Raw genomic sequence first — 22,566 nt, 5'->3', positions numbered from 1 at the left:
TTTCTTGTTCAATAGACGTAGAATAGATGCAGGGGGATATAACTTCACGCTGGAGGGAAGGGGTTTTTGCAACCTACACCCCATGTCACAACCACCAAACTTGCTTGCTGTGTGGGTTACCTTGCAAATGTGGCCCTAGAACACATCAATTCAGACTCAGGTGACCCTCCAGTGGGCTCTCTGCATATGGGATGATGGAGTACTGGCAAGGTCGGGAGGTTTACAATAGATGCAGTGGCACTCGGAGGCAAGAGGACCAGGTTGTGGCAAAATCAGTTGTGAAGGTTACACCTACTATTATTAGCTGGGCTGCAATGGGGGCCCACCTCACTGGAGTAGCTGTAGGCATATCTGACTTACCATAGGTTCCTATTACCAGCCACTTTGGACAGGAGTTCCTGCTTCTCCAACCCAGTAGCATGCTCTAAAGAGTCGGCCATAACTGCAAAAGAGGACACACTCAGTACAGCAAAGAGGTAGCACAAACTATGGCTGAATCTTGGAGAAAGAAGACAGACAGAAAAGGAAAATAATGATATGAACAAAAACAAATTAAAACTAATGCCCATTCATCTTCCAGCAAGAGTTTTTACATTACAATCAATTAACCCATTACCCCTGATCTCTTGGAGAAAACCTGTGGGCCTGACATCCTCCTCCAGGCAGGTTCACAAGTCACACAGGGACGATATAGTATGTTGTTAATGTGGGGCATTGTAGTATTGTGTGTCCTCTGTGTTGGGGGGCATCATGGGGAGTTTGAATCTGTAGCCAGGCCTTTTATGAGTTCTATATTACATTCAAAAGTAATGGAGCTATTCTCCAAATGACAATCACTGTCATTCTAAGATAGAGCCCATTTGTAGCTGTAGCAGTGACTCTGAATTCTGTGAACTGGTTTGATCATGTTTTCTGTGTTTTATTTCTCAGAGTGAAAGAGGAGTAACACAACAGTGATTTTATAATGCATGTAGTGTGATGTATTGTACATTAGGCATCCATTGCTGCATGCAATAATTTGCCCTTTATTAAAGAGGTTAATCAGAGATTATTCCTGACTAGCTCTGCTGATAATCTGTGAAACTAGTCTGAAATAACCTCACATTAAGATGATTACATTTCCTCTTCACATTTATGTCAACCTATCAGAATGTCTAACACATGTGTGCATGCCCAGACACACACATATACACACTACCCTCATATTAATGGATCCCAATGCAACAGATCCTCGATTTAGTGAACAAATTATTCCGTCCTTTAGAGGTGAATGATGGACCAATAATCCGATGCTGCCTACAGTTGTCTGATACAAGACAAGTCCAGGCCACCAACACCAGGCCTGTTGTGTGTGTTACAACTAATCAATAATACAATATTACTACATCCTTTTCAGGTAGAGTCAAAGAAATTAATAAATGTATACTGTACCAAATTACCAACAATGGTCATTTGTCTGTTATTTACCAATTATCTCCGTTCTGCTTACATTTGACAGGAATGGACCACTCTGCATGCATTTGTCCATTAAATGGAGGGTCAAGTGTATATAATTGATTGAATCAATGGTACTTGCCCCCCCCCCCACTATTCCAAAAGAGCATATGTTAGGAGGCACATACCCCATAGCAGCAGCCAAAAATGTCATCTCTGCATTGTGTGTTTTGAGGGAACATTGGGGCAACAGGTAACAGTCACTCACTGCTGGTAATCAGAGAGGAGTGCAGCTAGGGTGGGTCCCTCCTTCGGTAACAGTGCATTACCCACAGCTAGGAGGAAAAGAAGTACCAATGGTGGTATGTCACCACTGCCTTCCTCCACAACCAGGTCACAACTGCATTGTACACAGATGATTCAAGTGGATTTTGTATCAGTGACAATGAGAAAATAAAGCAGGAAGTATTACTGACGGAGTGGAAAGTCAGCTGCAAAGATTCTACCTCAAATTCCCTGCCTCGTACTGACAGCAGTAACACCTTCATTTGAAACTTGCGGGGCAACAGCAGATGTTATTCAGCAGATACAGTAAATACTTGATATAACACTCTTTGGAGTGAAACACTATACCTGATGGTACCTTTTGCTGCCATCCAACGTATGGATATGGATTCCTTGTCAGTCTTTTTATTTCTTTTTTTTTCCAAAGGGAGATCTGTAAACCCATCCATGCAGGGTTGTGGAGTGACTCAAACCCTCCTACTCCGACTCTACTCGTATTTTTGGCACTACCGACTCCGACTCCTCTTCGTGTAATTAACTGATTATAGCCTACATATTTTATAAAGCCTATACAACACACATTCACTCCAATCTTGAGTAGACTTATATCATTATAACTGGTTTATATCAAATATTAAACATATATGTTATAGTGTGGCTTTCCTATGTTTGACCTCTTCATTAATACTTTATAAGTGAAGTAGAGACAAAATTTTTGAAAGGATATTGAAGAGAATTCAGTAAAAAAAAAAAAAAAAAAAAAAAAAAATTATACTGTCAAGCCATGTCCACACAGTCGAGCAATGTCCGTCGGGCACGAAGGCTTTGCCCTTGTACGAGCAGTTTCAGCAGGCAAACCATCAAACTGTCCACTCCCTGCGCCAATAGAGGACAGTGGATGGAGGTCTTCTGAAACTGCCAAACACATGAGGTAAGGTGCAGGCAGATCCACTGACGACCACGTTATTAGTACACCATGTCCACACCGAGTATTAGTGCATATTGGTCATGACAAGACACTATAACTTTGATTGATATATAAAACACATGAATGTCTGTGGAATGTAAGGTGTTTTGATTACAGAAATAGAGACAAACATGCTGCAGCAATAAGGGATATAGCACATACAATAAGCAGGAGTGTTTATGATGTAAAAAAGAAATTGGATTCCCTCAGAAACCAACATCGGCGAGAATTGAGGCTAATGTGCACATCAAAGAAATCTGGAGCTGGGTCAGATGAAATTCATACACCCAAGTTGTGGTGCTTTGACATATTGTCATTCCTGAACGATGGTGATTCTGTGCGGCCAGCTGTGTCAAATATGTCAAGCACCACTAGCAATCAGACTACAGAAACAGTATCCGAGGATGTTTCTGATTCTGAGGTACGTATGTACTTACTATTCTCACTCTCTCTCTCTCTCTAAGTATATAACTAATTTTCAATCATATGCTTCACATAAGGGTAATGAAATCCAACAATTACTTTCAGACAGCCTGTATAGGTATATTACAAAATCAGCCAGTTTTACCATGTAAAATAGGTGTCTTGAGTTAAGGGAGACTGCAATGGTTCACGTTAAACAAGCATTTCATAGTCCCACTCTTTTAATGTGTATTCGGTGTCTGAATTAATTTTCATCATAAGGTACAAAATCACAGTATGAACAATAGTCCCATCAACAATAATTCCTGATACATAATTCGTATGTAAATGTGATAGAGGGAGTGTTGATAACAAAAGTGATGGTGGACAACGAGGGGATGAGGGAAAAGTGTGACAGGGCATAGAGGCCGAGGTGGTGAGTGCGGGGAAGGAGGGTTATCTGGGGGAATGGGGAGGGGCACCTACACAATTACACATTTGCCATTCTATACTGCCATTGCACAGCACCCTCTGCATTGAAGTAGTTCATGTACTGGGTACAGATATTGTTGCCAATAGTGGTAGATCCCAAACCACATCGTTGCAACTCCAACAACTGCGGTGCTCCGCGCCAGTCACCAGGAATTATTATTCCCCTACGAAAATCCTCTGAGTCCACAGCTCCCTGAGGTGTGTATTGGCTACCAAAATCCCATCTGAGGTAGTTATGCAGTGCTGTGCATGCAAGGACAACTTTTTCAATTTTCCCATAGGATAGACTAATTGGCAATAAAAACACCCTAAACCTATTAGTGAGAATGCCAAATGCATTCTCAACAGTGCGCCTAGCCCTGGAAAGTCTATAAGAAAAAATTCTTTCCTCTCATGTTTGGTTTTGGTGTGGAAAGGGTTTCATTATATGCCTCTGCAGTTGGAAAGCAGCATCGTCTGCCACAAATACATAAGGTAAGATTCTGTCACTCCTCGGAACATGTTTGTCCGTCGGTAGGCCTGCAGTGTTGTTTACAATACGATGGCAGAGATCATTGTTGTTCCACACTCCACCATCTGAAACTCTCCCATTTGCACCAATGTCTACATAGATAAATTCCAGACTAGCATCACATACTGCAAGTGAGACGATGCTGTGGGTACCCTTATAGTTGAAAAAATACGACCCGCTGTCTTGTGGAGGCCTTATCGATATATGTTTCCCGTCTATGGCTCCTAGACAGTTGGATGGAGGATTTATGGAGTTTTTGGCTCGAAGGCCAAGCGCCGGAGCCGGTAGGCCATTCAGCGCATATTTATCTTTTAGTTTAAAAAATAAAATAAAAATAAAGTTCAAGTAAAACAATTAAAACAATAGACATTCACGAACACACTTCAACAACACACACTCACAAGCATTCACACACAATTTTAAATTTCATAAAATAAATTTATGTCTTTTAAAAACTTTAAAATGTTCTTCACACAAGCTTCCTCCCCTAAAATTTCTTTAAAAGATAAATCTGTTAAGAAATTTGCCCTGTGCTTATTAGAGAATGCAGGGCACTGAACTAAAATGTGTCTTATTGTCAAAACTACTTGGCAAGTGGGACATTGGGGGGCCAGCCTTTCTGCCCCACTTGCCATTAAAATTTTATGTGTAATGTAGGAATGGCCAATTCTCAGTCTTGTCAAGACAATGCTTGACCTTCTGTCCAAAGGAGGACACTTCCAAGGGTTCACTAAGGGATGAATTTCTTTTAATTTATAACTGCCGTCCAGCCTTGTCCATTGCTCTTGCCACCTCTTCATTGTATAACAATGGATCACTTGTTTCAAGTCCGTATGTGGGACTTTTCGGTCTGCTATATGGGTGAGCCTAGTGGCGGCTTTGGCTGCAGCATCGGCCTTTTCATTTCCAGTGACACCCACATGGGACGGCACCCAGCAAAAGTTTACTTTTATCTTCTTTCTGTTGTTTATGAGAATCAGCCATTCCTGTATTTCTTGCACTAAAAAATTATGAGGCAACAAATTATTTACAGAGGATAGAACGCTCATGGAATCCGTAAAAATAACAACGTTCCTACCACTCGGAACAGAATTAAAAACAAACATCAGGGTGTTGCTGACTGCCAGCAGTTCAGCAGTAAAAACAGAGCTAAAATCAGTCAACTTTCTCTTTAAAACTGTGCTATCAGTTACAACAGCACAACCAACACCGTCTTGGGATTTTGATCCATCTGTATATATAAAAATTGCATCAGCATGTACTGATAAATGTTCTAAAAATTCATTTTTTAGCTCTACAGCAGTTCTGTTTTTCTTCTTTTTAAGAGGACATATTTCAATGGGGCATCGGTTCCAAGGAGGGAATTTGGGAGGCGTGATCTCAGCAATTGTGTTAGGAACAAGTCCTACCTTCCCTGTCCCAACTTCACATCTCACTTCTAAAGGTTTCGGCAGAGTACTTTTCCTTGGAGCTCTGTCTACCGGCTGCTTTACAAATTTGAAATTTGGATTCTGTTTGGATGTCAAGACACGAGATATATATCTAAGGCTTAATTCCTCCCTGCGAATATACAGGGGAGGAATTCCTGCGTCCACATACAAGCTATCCACTGGAGATGTTCTATAGGCTCCTGAACAGATCCGTAAAGCCATATTGTGGACTATATCAAGCTTCTTCAGTGAACTTTTACATGCCAATCCATAAATTTGACATCCGTAATCCATTTTGCCAAGGCACAATGTTTGGTAAAGCCTTATTAAAGTAACACGATCTGCTCCCCAGTTGAAACTAGACACTACTTTTAGTATATTAAGTCGCTGTTTGACAGTGTATACAACCTCGTTTATGTGATTTGTGAATGTCAACCTTTATCCAATACCAGACCCAAGTATTTTACTTCATCTTCATACGGTAATATGACACCCTCTAAGAATAGTGTTGGTATTTCTTCCTTGCGTCTTAGTCTGGAAAACCTTATGGCTTTGGTTTTTTCAGCAGAGAATCTGAAGCCCCTGCAATTAGCCCATGCTGTTGCTAAGTTAATAACCTCTTGAATCTTTTGGCCCGTTTCTAATGTTGTCGATTTGCTGCACACAATAGCGAAGTCATCAGCATAAGCCAATCCATGAACTCCTGTGGGAACTTGTTCTAATAAACTATTAATGGCTATGCTGAACAGTGTAGGACTCAGAACACTTCCTTGGGGAATCCCTTCCTCTTGAAGGTATGCACAAGAGAAAGAAGAGCCCACTCGGACTTTTAGATAACGGTCAGATAAGAAGTCCTTTAAACAATTGAACATATTACCCCCGATACCCCACTCTGCAACTTGCTTCAGAATGCCTCCCCGCCAGGTAGTATCGTAAGCATTTTTCAGGTCAAAAAACACACCAATGCTCGAGTTCTCAATTGCAAAGGCATTCTCAATCTCACGAGTGATAAAAAGTAAGGGGTCCAGAGTGCACTTATTTCTTCTAAATCCAAACTGTCTGTTAGATAGCAGATTTTTAGATTCCAAAAACCAAATTAAACGCGTATTAACCATTCTTTCATAGATCTTACAAATGCAGCTTGTGAGAGCAATAGGTCTGTAACTTTGTGGGTCATGAGGGTCTTTTCTTGCCTTTAAGATTCCTATGATGATTGAAGTCTTCCAAGATTTAGGAGAAGATCCAGAAGACCAAAATTTGTTCAGCACATTTAAAAGGAATTTCTTCGACGATATGGATAAGTGTCCAACCATGGAATAAAGAATGTTATCCTCTCCAGGAGAGGTTGGGGAGGATAGAGATAAAGCATGATCTATTTCATCCAAGGTGAAGAGAAGATTATATGCCTCCGAGTTCGTATTGGTAGGAGGAATAATCGTGGTCTTGGCTCTAATTCTTCTTATCTGAATAATGTAGTGGGTTTGAAATATCAGCATAATGTCTTCCAAAAGCCTCTGCTACTTTTCTTGTATCTGATATAAAACAGTCATTTATCTTCAGAATGGGTAAGGGAGATGGAGTAAACTTTCCTTGTAATTTTCGAATCCTATTCCATACTAAGGTAGGGGAAGAGTCATATTTCGATTCGCTAATATATTTAATGAAGGATTCCCTCCTTGCTTTCTTGAAGATTTTCTTCTGCTTTGCTCGAGCTCTTCTGTATGTTATCTTATTGACTAAACAAGGGTATCTCCGATATCTCTTATAACAAGTTCTTGTAATCTTTCTGCTTATAGCACATTCATCGCTCCACCAGGGGACTACTGGGCGTTGAGGTTTACCAGCTGTCCTAGGAATGGAAGAGAAACCACCAGAGAGTATCATGTCTACCAGGTAGTCATATGCATCACAGTTACTACCAAAATCACTAGTCTTATAATTAATCTCTGTGGATCTCCTAAATAATTCCCAATTAGCCTCTCCTGTCTTCCATTTAGGTAAGCAAGAGGAGGGAGTGTTCTTTAAATATCTAATATGGATAGGCCAGTGGTCGCTACCATGTAATTCTTCATCTACTGACCAACTGTAATCTAATCTTAAGGATGATGAATAAATAGTTAGGTCTATAGCAGAACTTGAGTTGTGAAAGACATCAAACCTAGTTTTGGAACAGTCATTCATCAAAATGACATCGTTATTATCAAAAAATTCTTCAATTATATTGCCCCAGGGGTCACACCTTGATTCACTCCATAGAGGATGCTTGGCGTTAAAGTCACCCATTAGAATAAAAGGCTCAGGGAGCTGGTCAACCAAAGATTGTAGGTCATTTAACTCAAACTGACGGGGGTGCTTATATATGTCTACGAGTCGATGTTCCAGTTCAGGTTCCAAATATAAAGAACATAAAGTGATCCATTTAGTGGTAAAGATTTGTACTGCACAAGCCTGCAACACTGAATGTAGCTGGACACTTCTGTGGTTTACACATTTCTTAACAATGATACCAGTACCTCCATGGGCACGGCCCCCAATCATAGGAGGAGATCTGTAAAATTTATAATTAAGTCCAACATTAGGGGATAAATTGCTAAGCATAGTTTCTTGCAGACAAAAAACAGACACATCATGTTCTTTAAAGAGAATCCCAACCTGCTCTCGATGAGAATTAAAACCTTGCATATTCCATTGAATTATGGACATTATACTGTTTTCTTTTTCTTTTTTGGGTCTACTGGTCTGGTAAGAGAAGTCTGGGAGAGAGAGGGTTTACAAGGTGGGTTCTTTTCTAATTTCTTTGCTTTCGCGGGTGGCATCCTCCTCTCTGACGATGGTCCGACCGACAATGTAGAGTCTGGGTTATTAGTTTCTTTCTTAGATTGCTTATCGCGATTTGGGGAAGGGAATGGAGATGAGGGTGAACTGTGGAGTCTTTTACTGCGCACAGCTTCAGACTCCATTGCTTCACTTCTGTGTGCCTCAACCGAGTGAGGCACAACAGTCCGTGATCCCTTTATTGGGGAGCCCCTCGAGTTTGGAAGTTTGACTGATTGAGAGGAGGCTTTATTAGGGGAACCCTGTGGGGTCCCAGCAATGAGAACTTTAGGTGCCCCTCTAGATGGGGCAGGAGGTATTCCCTCAACTGGGGATGGGAGAACCTCCGCAGAGTAGGGTTGACGAGTACTACAATTTCCAACTTGTGGGGAAGACCGATTTGGTCTAGTAGTGACTCTTTCACACTGAGGCTTGGGTTCAGCATTTCCTTGATCCTCATTGCTTCTGTGCACCTCAACCGAGTGAGGCACACTAGTCAGCAATCCCTCTACTGGGGAATCCCCCAAGTCTGGAAGAGAGATTGCCTGAGAGGAGGCTTCATTAGAAGAAGCCTGTGAGGTTTCTACAATAGAAACCTTAGGTGCCCCTCAGATGGGGCATGGGACACCCCTTCAACAAGGGGTGAGGAAACCTCTGCACAGGAGGCTTCAGAAGTACTAGAAATTCCTCCTTGAGAAGAAGAAAGACCATTAGGTTTCATAGTTACACTTTTACAGTGAGGCTTGGGTTCAGTGTTAACAAAACCATTCATATTGGCATTTTTATTTCCATTGCCTTCTATTGTAGGCTGATCCACTTTACTATTTGTTTTAACAACATTACTGTATCTTTTGGAATTACTTAATAGTCTTTTAGCATATCCTATGCTTATATGTACTGCATGAGCTTTTAGTAGTATTTCCTGTTCCTTCTTATAAATTATACAGTTCTTATTTCTGGCATCATGCTCTTCTTTACAATTTATACAAACTGTTGGGCAGGAACAATCCCCATGTTCAGGCTAAGCACATATCAAACACATTTTGTCCCTTGCACATCTGCGGGAAGGATCCCAGTAAACATGGTTAAAATGGGCCATTTCTAGTTTCCTTGCGGCATGTTAAGGCAGTTCGGGTTCTGTTTTGCCTTAAGCTAACCGTAACGGGGCCAGTTAAATGCTGCCATTTTATAACCGACTTTAAATTGTACCGTTATCATACCGGAATGCTACCGTTTAATCATAACGTACAAATGGGCCAGTTCTGGCCCGGTTAAGATAGATTGCAGTGTTTATAACGTTACATCTCGCACCATTCCATCTACGGAGATAACGTCCGAGCCTTTGAAGCATGCTCCAAAGAGTTCCGATCTCACATTTTGAATCCAAAGAAACTACAAGAGCGGAGTGTTTTTTCACTGGCTGATATATTTTTCATTTTGCTGTGTCGATTCCACTTTTTATTACCAGGTAACAAAGCAATGACATAACGTATACATTATAGCCTAGTGATTACACTTCAGTGGCAGCAGTTTGTTTGGTAATGATTTTATAGCGGGTCTGTTGCATTAAATTTCCTTGGGTGAGCGATAATGTGTAAGTCTGGCACTTTATCAGTTTATCAGACACTGGGCCTATAACGTTGTAAGCTATCAACGCCAGCTTAAGTAAATTTTATTTTAATTCCTGAATTTTGAAATTAGGTTAAGCAATATTATCATGTATAGGCCTAACAGTTATTAAAAACTAAAAAAAAAACAATTCTACACCTACACTAGAATAATTCTATTACTAATATTACTAAACTAGTAGGCCTATAGTCAAAACATCTCAACCACAGCCTTTTTTATATCAGTTGTGGGCTCTATTTGATACTACTTGTTACTGTTACTAATACTAGTGAGTTGTGTTGGGTAAGGCTAGAGCTCTACTTATAAATTTTTTGTTTGGTATAATCACTGAAGCATATCTGAGTTATTTGTTTATTGTGCTGTATAGAGCTGTATAAAATAATTCAAGTATTAAACAATTTAGTATTCAATATTTTTAAAAATTAGCAATGTCAATTTGGACAAAACGTCAAAAAATAAAAAATTATGTAAATCATCATTTAGAAAATATTATGAAGAAGTCTTCAGAAAATGTGGATATTGTTGATTCTAGTCATAACCAAAATGTTAACATTGTGAAAGTAGCACATAGTTTGCCATCTAGTTCTACTTATGTACAAAATACAGTTAAATATAAAGATAGTAATGAGGTACATCAAACTTCACAAGAGTCTTATAAAGAAATGGTTGGCTTTGAAATTGAGGAAGACAATACTATCCTGCATGATAGTGATTGTCATAATAATTATGATTCTTCTGACTATGATTATGTATCATCCGATAATGATGGAAATGGTGACTCACAGACTTTTCAAAATGAGTTGATGGATTTATTGTCCAGATGGGCAGTACAGTTTAATGTAACTCATATTGCACTAAAAGAACTACTTAAAATTTTGAGTCTAGTACTACCATACCTCCCTAAAGATCCAAGAACACTAATTAAAATAGGGAAGATTGATAAAATTGTGCAAATATATGGTGGTGAGTATTATCATTTTGGTGTTGCTATTGGTATATTAAATCAGCTGACATACCGTAGTTATTTACTGGAGCAAGTCGAACTAAAGTTACAAATAAACATTGATGGTCTACCACTGTTTAAAAGTGCCAAAACTCAGTTTTGGCCTATTCTGGGGTTAATTCCAGGAACAGCAAAATCACAAACTTTTGCTATTGGTATATTTTGTGGTGATTCAAAGCCAGGTAGTGTTGAAGAATTTCTTTCTTATTTCATTGATGAAATGATAGAGTTAAAGGTAAATGGAATAAAATATGAAGATAAGACCTATCAGGTAGTTATAAAGGCTTTTGTTTGTGATGCTCCAGCACGATCCTTTATCAAATGTATTAAAGGGCAATACCCCGTCTGGGGTATTGGCTGCTTGTTATTGTGGCAAAATAGCATGCAGTTGATACTTTAGTGTCTATATGGGGTGCCCCTATGGACCAGAGCCACACATCATTTTGTCTATGATAGAAGAAATTCTGTTCATAGAGAAATGATGACACTTTTATACTACGACTGTCCCTCCGTTATGCTGTCCCCCAACCCCTTGTTGCTGTCCTGTACCATTTCTCTGAGTATTCTCTTTCTGTGATGGGGGAATTCCCTGTGGTGGGGGAAAAGAATGCTGCCACCAAGTATCCCACTTGGATCGTAAGAGGCGAGAAGAAAGGGACGGGGAGAGGGACTAGGCATCCTTCTCCTTGTAGTCCCACGGGGCATATAACCTAAAAAGAAAAGTGAAGGCATAAGGGGTGCTGGAGGGCCTCGGGCCAGCATCCTAAGGTTTGGGTCTTTTAATGTGCGTGGATGTGGTACAGATGAGAGTAAAAGGGAAGAGATAGGTAGTATGTTTGTGAGAAGAAAGATGGATGTGTTGGCTTTGAGTGAGACTAAGTTGAAAGGGAAGGGTGAGTGTAAGTTTGGGAGTGTAAGTGGGAGGTTATCAGGAGTGAAGAGAGGGTGAGGGAGGGAAGGGGTGGCTATTCTAGTAAGTGAGGAGATAGGTAAACAGGTAGTGGAGTGGAAGGAGGTTTCCTCAAGGATAATGTGGATGAAGGTGAAACTGGGAAAGGAGATGTGGGTCTTTGTAAGTGCATATGGGCCGGGCAGTGAGAAGAGCGTGGAAGAAAGGGAGGCCTTTTGGATAGATTTAAATGAGTGCATAGAGGGTTTAGGAAGAAATGTCAATGTAATAGTACTGGGAGACCTTAATGCTAGGGTGGGAAATGGTCCAATCGATGGAGTGGTTGGGAAGTGTGGAGTTCCAGGAAAGAATCGTAGTGGAGAGTTGATGGTGGAAATGTGTCTAGAGAGTTGATGATAGCAAATACAGTGTTTCGGAACAAAGTCAAGCATAAGTACACATGGGAGAGGGTGGTGGAGGGAAGGGTGGTAGATAGAACGCTAATGGATTATGTAGTGGTAAATAGGATTATGATAGGAAGAGTTAAGGATGTACATGTGCTAAGGGTAGAGGGTGGGGGAATATCAGATCATTTTTTGGAAGGTAAGCTGAGATTGGAGGATAGATGGAGAAAGAGGAAAGGGACAAAAGGTAGGGAGGTTCTTAGAGTGAACTCCTTGAATGAAAAGGAAAAGGAGAAGGAGTACGAAAAGAAGCTGAAGGAGGAGTGGGAGGGAGTAAAGGATGGAGCAGAGATGGGTGTGGAGGAGGAATGGGGATGGTTCAAGGAGGGAGTCTTAAAGTGTGCAAGGATGGTGTGTGGAACAAGAAGGACAGGGGGAAATAGAAGAAAGGGTAGTGAATGGTGCGATGAGGAAACGAAGAAGGTTGTAGAAGAGAAGAAGCGAGCATTCACAGATTGGTTACAAAAGAGGACGGGGGAGTCATATGAGACGTACAAAGAAAAGAAAAGAGAAGTAAAGCAAAAGGTAAAGGAGGCAAAGAGGAGAGCAGATGTGAAATGGGGAAGGAGTATGACAGAAAATTTTGAAAGTAATAAAAAGATGTTTTGGAAAGAAATTAAGAAAGGAAGAGGAGGCGAATCAAGTAGGGAAGAAAAGGTAAAAGGTACAGATGGAGAGATGATAATGGAAGAGATGGCAGTAAGGGGAAGATGGGCTGAATATTTTAGGGAGTTGCTAAATGTGAAGGAGGATAGGGAAGGAAAGATAGCTGCAGTGGGAAATGCGAAGAAAATGAGAGTGATGAGTGAGGAGAATGGAGGAGAAATAAGGAAGGATGAGGTGAAGGCAGTTGTAAAGATGATGAAAGCAGGTAAGGCACCTGGTCTGGATGGATGCCATGCAGAATGTCTGAAAAAGGGAGGTTCAGTGATGGTGGACTGGTTGGTGAGGTTATTTAATGTTTGCTGGAGAGGGGGTAGAGTGCCGGAGGACTGGAGAAGTGCCTGTATAGTTCCTCTTTTCAAGGGAAAAGGGGACAAGTGTGAATGTAGTAGTTTCAGAGGGATTAGCCTGTTAAGTGTAGTAGGGAAGGCTTATGGGAGGATCTTAATTGAGAGGATTAGGAGAGGAACAGAAGGAGTAATTGATGAGGAACAGTGTGGATTTAGGACAGGTAGAGGTTGTGTAGATCAGATCTTTGTGGTAAGACAGATATGTGAGAAAGCTATAGGAAAGGGGAAGGATGTTTTTTGGGCTTTTATGGATCTGGAAAAGGCTTATGATAGGGTAGACAGAAAGGCACTGTGGGAGGTTATGCAGATTTATGGGATAGGAGGAAAGCTTCTGGGAGCTGTCAAGAGTTTTTATGAGAGTAGTAGAGCTTGTGTCAGGATTAGAAATAGAGAGAGTGAGTGGTTTGAAGTAAAGGTGGGACTTCGTCAAGGATGCGTTATGTCGCCCTGGCTGTTCAACTTATACATGGATGGGGTGGTGCGAGAGGTGAATGCTAGGGTAGTGGGTCAGGGATTGGAGATGGTTAAAGAAAATGGAGAAAAGTGGGAGGTGAGCCAGCTGTTGTTTGCAGACGACACTGCGCTTGTGGCAGGGTCAGAGGAGGGATTGAGGAAGCTGGTGGCAGAGTTTGGGAGAGTATGTGATAGAAGAAAGCTAAAGATAAATGTGGGTAAAAGTAAGGTGATGAGATGTACAAGGGGTGAAAGTGGCAGTAGACTGGAAGTGAACATTAAGGGAGAGCGACTGGAGGAAGTGGATAGTTTTAGATACTTGGGTGCAAGTGTAGCAGGAAAAGGTGGAGTGAAGGTGGAGGTAGAATGTAGATTGAAAGAAGCGAGTAAATGCCTTGGTGGATTAAAGAGTGTAATGAGGAATAGACATTTGGGAATGGATGCGAAGAGGAGACTGTATGAAGGAGTGATTGTGCCAACAGCACTGTATGGGGCAGAAACGTGGAACATAAGAGAAGAAGAGAGAAGGAGTTTGAATGTGTTTGAGATGAGGTGTCTGAGAAGTATGGTGGGGGTTACTAGGCTAGAGTGAGAAATGAGGAGGTGAGGAGGAGAACAGGGGTGAAAAAGGATTTGGGAGATAGGGTTGATGAAAGAATATTAAGATGGTTTGGACACATGGAAAGAATGAGTGAAGAAAGACTAGTAAAAGAGGTATGGTAGGCAGATGTGGAGGGAGTGAACATGAGGGGATGTCCTAGGATGAGGTGGATGGATGGGGTGAAGGGGGCTTTGGGGAAGAGGGGAATGTCTGTTGAGGAAGGAAGGGAGAGGACAGAAGACAGAGGTGAGTGGAGAATGGTTGTATATGGATGATGTTGTGATTGCATGAGGAGGAATGGGCAGGGGGGGTGGGGGGTGGGGTAGTATGTGCGAGTAAATTTTGACGCAGCCCGAAGGGATTTCTCCCCGTCCTCTCCTTATATGCAAGGGGGGACGGAGAGGGGGGGTCGCCGATTAAATGAAGCGGCCTTGCTGTGGATGTGCTGTGTCTTGCGACACTGCTTCTGACCCAGGGCGGTGGGCAGGGTGCAGGGATGACCCGTCATCCAGGAGGTGCTCAGATGAGAGGGAGGGTGGGAGGGGTGTGGAGTGTATTTAGGGATGAAATGGGTGGGAGTTTTTATGCCTTTCCCTTTTTGGCTACCTCCCTTGGAAGGGGGAAAAAGCCTTGGTATATGTATGTATGTATTAAAGGGCACACTGGCTATGCTGGATGTGAAAAGTGTGACCAGTCTGGTGTTTTTGAGAAGAAAATAACATTTCCTGATACTAATGCACAGTTGCGCACTGACATAGCATTTGATGAAATGCATGATAGAGACCACCACAAAGGAGAATCCCCTCTTAAAAGATTAGGTGTTGGTCTTGTGTCTCAAGTGCCTTTGGATTACATGCACCTTGTGTGTTTAGGAGTAATGAAGAAGCTGATTTGGCTTTGGTTGAAAGGACCACTGACTGTAAGAATAGGGAGACAAGTTAAAGATAGTATATCTGAAAGACTTCAAAGTTTAAGACAATTTATCCCTCGAGAATTTTCAAGAAAACCTCGTGGCTTAGATTATATTGATCGATGAAAAGCTACTGAATATAGATTGTTTCTGTTATATACAGGCTTGGTTTCATTAATTGACAGACTTCCTCTAGAAATATATCATGATTTCATGCTTCTATCTGCTGCTGTTCATATTTTAGCCAATCCCAAGCTAGCTTCAACTCATTGTGATTATGCACAGCAGCTTCTATTGTCATTTATTCAGCATTTCATGAGATTGTATGGTTCAGAGTTTGTGACCTATAATGTACATTCTCTAATGCATCTTCCTGATGATGTAAAGTTGCATGGACCTCTAGATTCATTTTCATCCTTCCCTTTCGAGAATTTTCTTGGAGCTTTGAAGAGAATGTTAAGAAAACCTAGTGGTGCATTACCCCAAATAATTAGGAGATTAACAGAAATTTCAAATATAATGCAGCCTCAGGTTGCTGCACATTTTCATCCTAAAGGCCAACATTATGAAGGACCTGTCCCAGCTCAGTATCTACTTTCAAAATATAAACAGTATACTGAATTTCATAATGGGAAATTTGTCATAAGTAGAAAAACAGGCAACAACTGTTTTCAAATTCAAGGCACAGTATGTTTGGTTCAAAATATTTTTAGCCAAAATGATGAAATTTTTGTAGTGTATAAACGTTTCATGACTCAAGGTTTATTATTTGATTATCCAGTAGAATCTTCAAAATTGAATATTCATGCTGTTTCTAATTTACAGTGAATTGTTAGTAGCAAATGTTAAAGTCATATCAGGCAAGTATGTCTTACTGCCCAATTGTGCCAACTTTGCTGCAATTCCTCTAATACATTCATTTTAGCTGTCATTTTTATCTTTTATGTAAAATTACATTAGAACATTTACCTAGTTGTATTTTGCGGGAAGGGGAGCTATGCTCATGATGTCCCGCCTTTGTATCTCGCAGTGTCTAGTTTGTTTTTAAACTCATGAATGGTTTTTACGCATACTATTTCATTGTCCAGTTTGTTCCAAGTGTCCAAAACTCTATGAGGAAAACTGTTTTTCTTCAGTTCTCTTCTATAGCTATGTTTTTTTATTTTCTTTCCATGTCCTCTTGTGTTTCTTTTGTCCCAGTTAAGTAAGTTCTCTCTATCGAGTACCTCTGTGCCTCTCATGATTCTGTAGATGGTCAATAGGTCACCTCTCTCTCTTCTTTGCTCCAGTGTCGGTAACTCCAGTTTAGCCAATCTCTCCTCGTATGATAGGTTTGCAAGTGCAGGTGCCATTTTTGTAGCTGCTCTTTGGATTCTTTCTATTTTCTTTATATTCTTTTTGGTACTGGGGGACCACAATGTCGCCGCATACTCTAATCTAGGCCTTATCAATGTAACCAATATTTTTTTTATCATGTCTTCGTCCAAGTATGTAAACGCCACTTTTATTGATCTTAGCAAGTTGTAAGTCTCCCCGACAATTTTGTTAATCTGTATGTCATAGGACAAGTCGTTCATGATAATTACTCCCAAATCTTTTTCGGATCCTACTTTCTTTACTTCTTTGGTTCCAATTATATATTTTCCTGATATTCTGTTTTTGCTTTTTCCAAACTCCATTATGCTACACTTCTTAGTATTAAAGTCCACTTCCCATTTCTGACTCCAGTTCCATACCCTATTTAGGTCTTCTTGCAGTGCTTCACAGTCCTCATCAGTTTCTATTTTCCTTAGCAGTTTGGCGTCATCGGCAAAGAAGCTCATGTAGCAGTTCACGTCCTCGTCCATGTCATTCATATAGATAGCAAACATTATTGGTGCCAGTACAGATCCTTGCGGTACTCCACTGATCACCTCTTTCCAATCTGAATATTTTTCTCTGAAAATTACTCTCATCTTTCTACCAGTCAGAAAGTCCTCTATCCATTTTAGTAGGTTTCCTTGTATTCCTCCTATGTGTTCCAGTTTTTTTAGTAGTTTTCTGTGTGGTACTTTGTCAAAGGCTTTTTGCAAGTCTAGGAATGCACAATCAGCCCATCCATTTCTTTCTTGCACTATGTCTATTAGTCTTGAGTAAAAGCATATTAAGTTTGTGGAGAATGATCTTCCTTGTCTGAATCCAAATTGTCTTGGGTTTAATATGTCATTGTCTTCCAGATGTTTTACCCATCTATTCTTGATTATTTTCTCACAAATTTTGGCTATGGTGCTTGTTAGTGATACTGGCCTATAGTTGGTGGGTTCTTCTTTGTTTCCTCCTTTGTATATTGGTACAATGTTAGCGTTTTTCCAGTCCTCGGGTATCTTTCCTTCTTTGAGTGAGCTGTTTATTAAGATGTGTATTTTGTCTGTTAGTTCTTCTTTGCACTCCTTTAGAATCCAATTTGCAATACCATCCGGGCCATGTGATTTTCTGACATCCAGCCTTGATAGATGTTCTGATATTTCCTTTAGTGATGCTGTAAACTCATTCATGAGGGGAGATTTCTTGTTTTTATCTATGTCACAATTTGGTATTTTCTCTCTGGTGAAAACAGATTTAAAGTGATTGTTCATGACTTCGGCCATCTCTAAATCTTCTGTGTATTCTATGTTGCCTTGGCATAGTTTCACCATTTCCTGTTTGTTTTTAAGTTTACCATTCACATACCGATAGAATAGTTTGGGTTGCTCTTTGCATTTGTCTATAATATCCTTCTCATGGTTCCTTTTTTCCTCTCTTCTCACATTAACATACTCATTTCTACAGTTAACATAAATTTGCCATTTGCTTTGTTTTTTGTCTTTTCTGAAATTGGGATTTTGTCTTAATTTATATATTCTTTGTTTCATGAGATAGTATTAAGATTTATATGAATATATATGGTGTTATACCATTTGGCTGAATCATTTTACCAAAGGTTGGGATAATGCATATCAGGTATTACTAAAAATTATAAAATAGTCATGTTTTGAGAATGTCTGAAACCCACTTTTCGACCTACCAGTGAACTGTAACTGTCAAATGCCAATATAATACTATGGATTAATATAGTATTTTTTGCCCTATTACCCCTCAAGCCTGTATTTACCTTATATTTAGCTTGAGCCCAAACAATTAATCTACATCATTCTATATATTTTGAGAATATAGTAATAATTAAAGGTATTAAACTGTGTTTAGAAAGACAAAAATATATGTACTATTAGTGGGTATTTTAACTTTAAATGGAAGTGTTCAGTGCAAATGCAGTAGAAAATATCCAAATGTTAGATACACAGTTTTACCAGTAATGTTTATTGTTAAAAGTAAAAGTAAGTTTTCACTCGGTGATGCCTAGAAACATTATCATTTTAAAAATAGATAGGGTTGTTGTTTCAAATAAATGATTTCACGTAATACACAATTTAACCAAATGTCAATGCCTAAAACAAGGTTAAACTAAACTCTCTTGTAAAATATAAGCTATGAATATAATTATTTGTTTTCTGAACATGGTTAGAACTTATCTGCAGTCAGATATTTCTGTCATTATTGATTTTATGATACTATATCATATATTTTGATTTATTAATAATACTATTTGCTGCCACTTGAAATTTTCTCTATGCTGTAAACAATACCTATGCCTAAGCTAATGTTAGCCTTTAATTGCCACAGAATGTATGTTATTGTCGCATTCACCAATAATAATACTGTTGAGATGGTCCCCAGTGGATGGATCCTGGGGCAGGATGAGACCTGGTGGCCAAAGAGTAAATCATTGACAGCAATTACAAAGATGATAAAAGATAGGGTGGTGCCAGACCACACATGGGAGAGGCATAAGATGCGTGTCATCTGTGCGGCAGGTATGTAATATCTGATCATTCTTGAAATGACATAATTAAATTTGTGACATATGGGCTGATTAACTCTTAATATATCCCCTCTCTGATTTTCCTTGGTACATTCAAGTTAAGTTTTTGTAATTGTAGTTGCTGTCGATTCTGTAATTGAGTATAAAACTTATTTTTAGACATTTTAAATGCTGAAGATATATCATATGTAAATTGATAAATAAATTCAGTCAGTTAAAATGATAAGAAATAATTGTTTCCCCCCATAATTATATCTCTTGATGAGACTTGAAGGTAAATATTCTTTGGTGGTAAATGACTTTTGTTAGAATACATTCATTTGCAAAGATTTCATTTGATCTAATTCTAATAATAAAGTGTCCACTAAACTTTTGATTGTTTTTTTTTTTTACTTTACAGCTATTTTCCTTATTATATCACCCCTTTGAATTCAGTTCATTTGCTGATTTTTTCTTTTGTTCTTAAAACTGCTGATAGTAAGTTACAAAGAATCTGTGTTCATTTTTTGGGTTATGGTATCTTTTAATTTGAAATATTCTCAGGTTTTGTAATTGATAAGGCAGTTAAAAAACATGTGCCTCTTTATCACATTGGCTTTGAACAATTTTGAAATAATTCCCTAGAATTCTCCTATAATCTTAAATTATTTTTCTCCAATAAAACTCATATGAGGTTTTTGGTATTTTTTGCCCTCCAGATACATATGAAGATGGAAGACGGAAAGCAAGGGAGGCTGAAGAGACAGATAACCCTGTCAGCCAAGGTGAAGAGGAGCTTGGACGAGGAGCAAGAAGGTATAAATTGGTTTCATGTACTTTTAGCTTATCAGGTATAGCTGGCAGATAGCTGCGATCTGCAACTCCAAGCAAAAATATGATTATTTACATAATAGAGTGAAGGAGAAGTGTGAGGGGAGATAAATTGACAAAACCATAACCAAAAAGAGATATTACAATCTATTATTTAATCAATGTGAATTACATAAAGAACTGAGATGGAGCAATAACTATATATAATAGGCAGATTTGATGTACAAAACAGGACATCCTCAAAAAGGGTAATAAATGAATGAAAAGTTTCTGTCCTGATTTATCTTGTGCCGGCTTTTCTGGATAATATACATATTATCAGAAATATTTTGGTTGAAACCCTTATATATTGTAAGTATATTATCCTAATTTTGCAGGATAATGAAGCTGTTATTTTTTTTATTTGTGAGTATAAATTAGTGGGAGGTGATTGGTGCTTTAATTGGTGATGGGTAACTTTTGTATTGCTTGTAAAATCCTTTGCTTATATCTGACCTTAAATAATTCCTTATATTTAGTAGTTGGTTATATTACTCCGTATACAAGAGATATATAATGGGATAATATTCGGATTTTATTGTTGTGTTCTTGTAGTAGGTAAGGTGTACTTAGTTACTGTGATTGTGGACCAAAATATTCAGTAGAATTACATTGATTTTAATTTGCTTTTCATAGGTATACATTTTTCATTTATTATTGACTTCATTCATTGTATGAATTTTAGAACTTGTGTGCCCATATTTTTGGTGCATACCCAGCTTCATTACTTATTTCAGATGTGATTTTCCTTATTGGATATTAATGTAGAAACGTTTTTTGTGTGTATTGTTTAGGAATGGTGAAAATCATGTTCTTTATTATAGGGGTGATTTGAATTTTTTGCAGGATTAGATCAAGATACCCTCCTAGTAGCGACGAGGAAGAGGACTATGTTCCAAAAGCAAAAAGAAAGTTGGCCAAAGCACCTGCAATCCAAAAGATGCCATCAGTTGTGTCAGTGAACATTGCGCAATTCGACACGTTTGACGATGCAGCGGGTGTGTCTGACATATTAATTGATACATCCAGCCTAGCTCCAACCAGTACCCCAATTAGAGTGTCAACAGCACCCGTTTCAACAGCACCCATTAGCTCAGGTATCATGTTCGACAATGCAGGGGGTGTGTCTGACATATTAATTCATACATCCAGCCTAGCTCCAACCAGTACCCCAATTAGAGCGTCAACAGCACCCGTTAACTCAGGTATCTGTTTATCTGTTAAACCTATTTCAGTCAATTTCTATCGAAAAAATAATATATTCAAAATTTCTTGCTTTGTCTTAAAAAATTATTCTTAGCACTAGTTCTGGTGGTAACTTTTACTGGTTTGAAGCTATGCCAGTTATTAACTTTTCCAAATAATATACATACATATACCAAGGCTTTTTCCCCCTTTAAGGGGGGGTAGCCAAAAAAGAACAAGGCATAAAATCATTCCCACCCTTTCCATCCCCACACCCGACTCCCCTCCACCCTCCCTCCCATCTTAGCCCTCCTGGATGATTATAGATGATAATATAGATTCTAATGGATGATAATATAGATTCTATGGATGATAATATAGATTCTACTTAATTTCAATTAAGGGCTGCTTATCATTTCTGTCATATGAATGATTGAATGTACTTCTCATTCTCAAAAGTTGTGAAATAATTTATTTTTATGCTAACCGGATGAGCTTAGTACAATGTTAATATTTTTTTGTGTAAGATGCAAGATAATTTTAAAAATAAAAAGTTTATGGTATTCATTTTGCGTATTTTACCCTTTTTGCAGCGCAAGATGTAGAGTTTCTTACCATTTTAATGGAATTGAAACATGATCTGAGGTGAGAGCCTGCAGGGCAGAGCTGAAGAAGCTCAATAAAACAAGCGGAAAGGTTGATGACGCTAAGCTTCCAATGCAGTTGCCACTCACCCCCTTAGAGGAGTTTGCCGTATTCAAGGGCTGATTAAATGAAGATAAAAAACACCAAAAGATATTGGTAAGAACGTTTTTTCAATGTGCGCTAGCTTTTCTGAAATTATCTAGATTAATATGCGACAAAAAAGGAGTACCACTCAGATGCATTTAATCGTTTGCCAATTACTTCTGTTAGAAAATTATGATGACTCTGTCCAAATATTGTATTTACCAACGTTTCTTATATTGTCTAGTGTCTGTAGAACGTACCTTATTTATTGTCATGTTTTACACGAGTACATACAATAGCATTTTAAGGATTGTTACTGGTAATTCTGACCCAACTACGATTGTGTCATTTTAGAGGGCACATTTTGTTGCTGCAGTTATTTTGTAGTAGGCGTCTCTTTGTTTTTAATTTATTATTGCTATTCGACTTTTAAATACTTTTTTTAGGCCCCATCCTGCTCCCTAACCCGGCTTCTTTTTCTAATAATTGTCTCTGCTTAAGTTTGTCATTCATAGTTCATTTCTGTGTAATACCTCTTCTACTTCAGTAGAACAAGCTCTGCTTGATTGGAGGCTTTGACCTACGGGACTGCGTCAGGAGGATGGGCT

General features: G+C 39.1%; 1 protein-coding gene, 1 long non-coding RNA gene and 1 pseudogene across 3 annotated transcripts in view; 2 read left to right on the top strand and 1 right to left on the bottom strand.

Annotated features, from left to right (window-relative positions):
* Positions 1-304: 304 nt before the first annotated feature.
* Positions 305-22,566, bottom strand: part of LOC143023627 (uncharacterized) — a 51,443-nt gene continuing 29,181 nt past the window's right edge. The window contains exon 3 of the long non-coding RNA XR_012966186.1: positions 305-442. This is a non-coding gene — a long non-coding RNA (uncharacterized LOC143023627). The remainder of the gene's footprint in view (positions 443-22,566) is intronic.
* Positions 2,982-21,483, top strand: LOC143023625 (uncharacterized). Of its 2 annotated transcripts, XM_076182215.1 has the most exons (5): positions 2,987-3,107; positions 7,318-7,414; positions 18,997-19,187; positions 19,894-19,990; positions 20,891-21,483. In XM_076182215.1, exons 2-5 carry the CDS (start codon positions 7,377-7,379, stop codon positions 21,342-21,344), a joined length of 780 nt encoding a protein of 259 aa, XP_076038330.1. In that variant the 5' UTR covers positions 2,987-3,107; positions 7,318-7,376; the 3' UTR covers positions 21,345-21,483. The 2 variants fall into 2 exon arrangements, with proteins under 2 accessions (XP_076038329.1, XP_076038330.1); XM_076182214.1 differs by lacking the exon at positions 7,318-7,414 and having other exon boundaries at positions 2,982-3,107; positions 20,891-21,359.
* LOC143023624 (uncharacterized) lies at positions 14,943-16,125 on the top strand (annotated as a pseudogene).

The sequence above is a fragment of the Oratosquilla oratoria genome, unplaced genomic scaffold (assembly GCF_046742065.1).
Source record: "Oratosquilla oratoria isolate Oo_2021 unplaced genomic scaffold, ASM4674206v1 SCAFFOLD52, whole genome shotgun sequence".
Taxonomy (NCBI): domain Eukaryota; kingdom Metazoa; phylum Arthropoda; class Malacostraca; order Stomatopoda; family Squillidae; genus Oratosquilla; species Oratosquilla oratoria.
The sequence above is the reverse complement of the archived record's forward strand: the minus strand, read 5'-3'. Positions and strand labels throughout refer to the sequence as shown.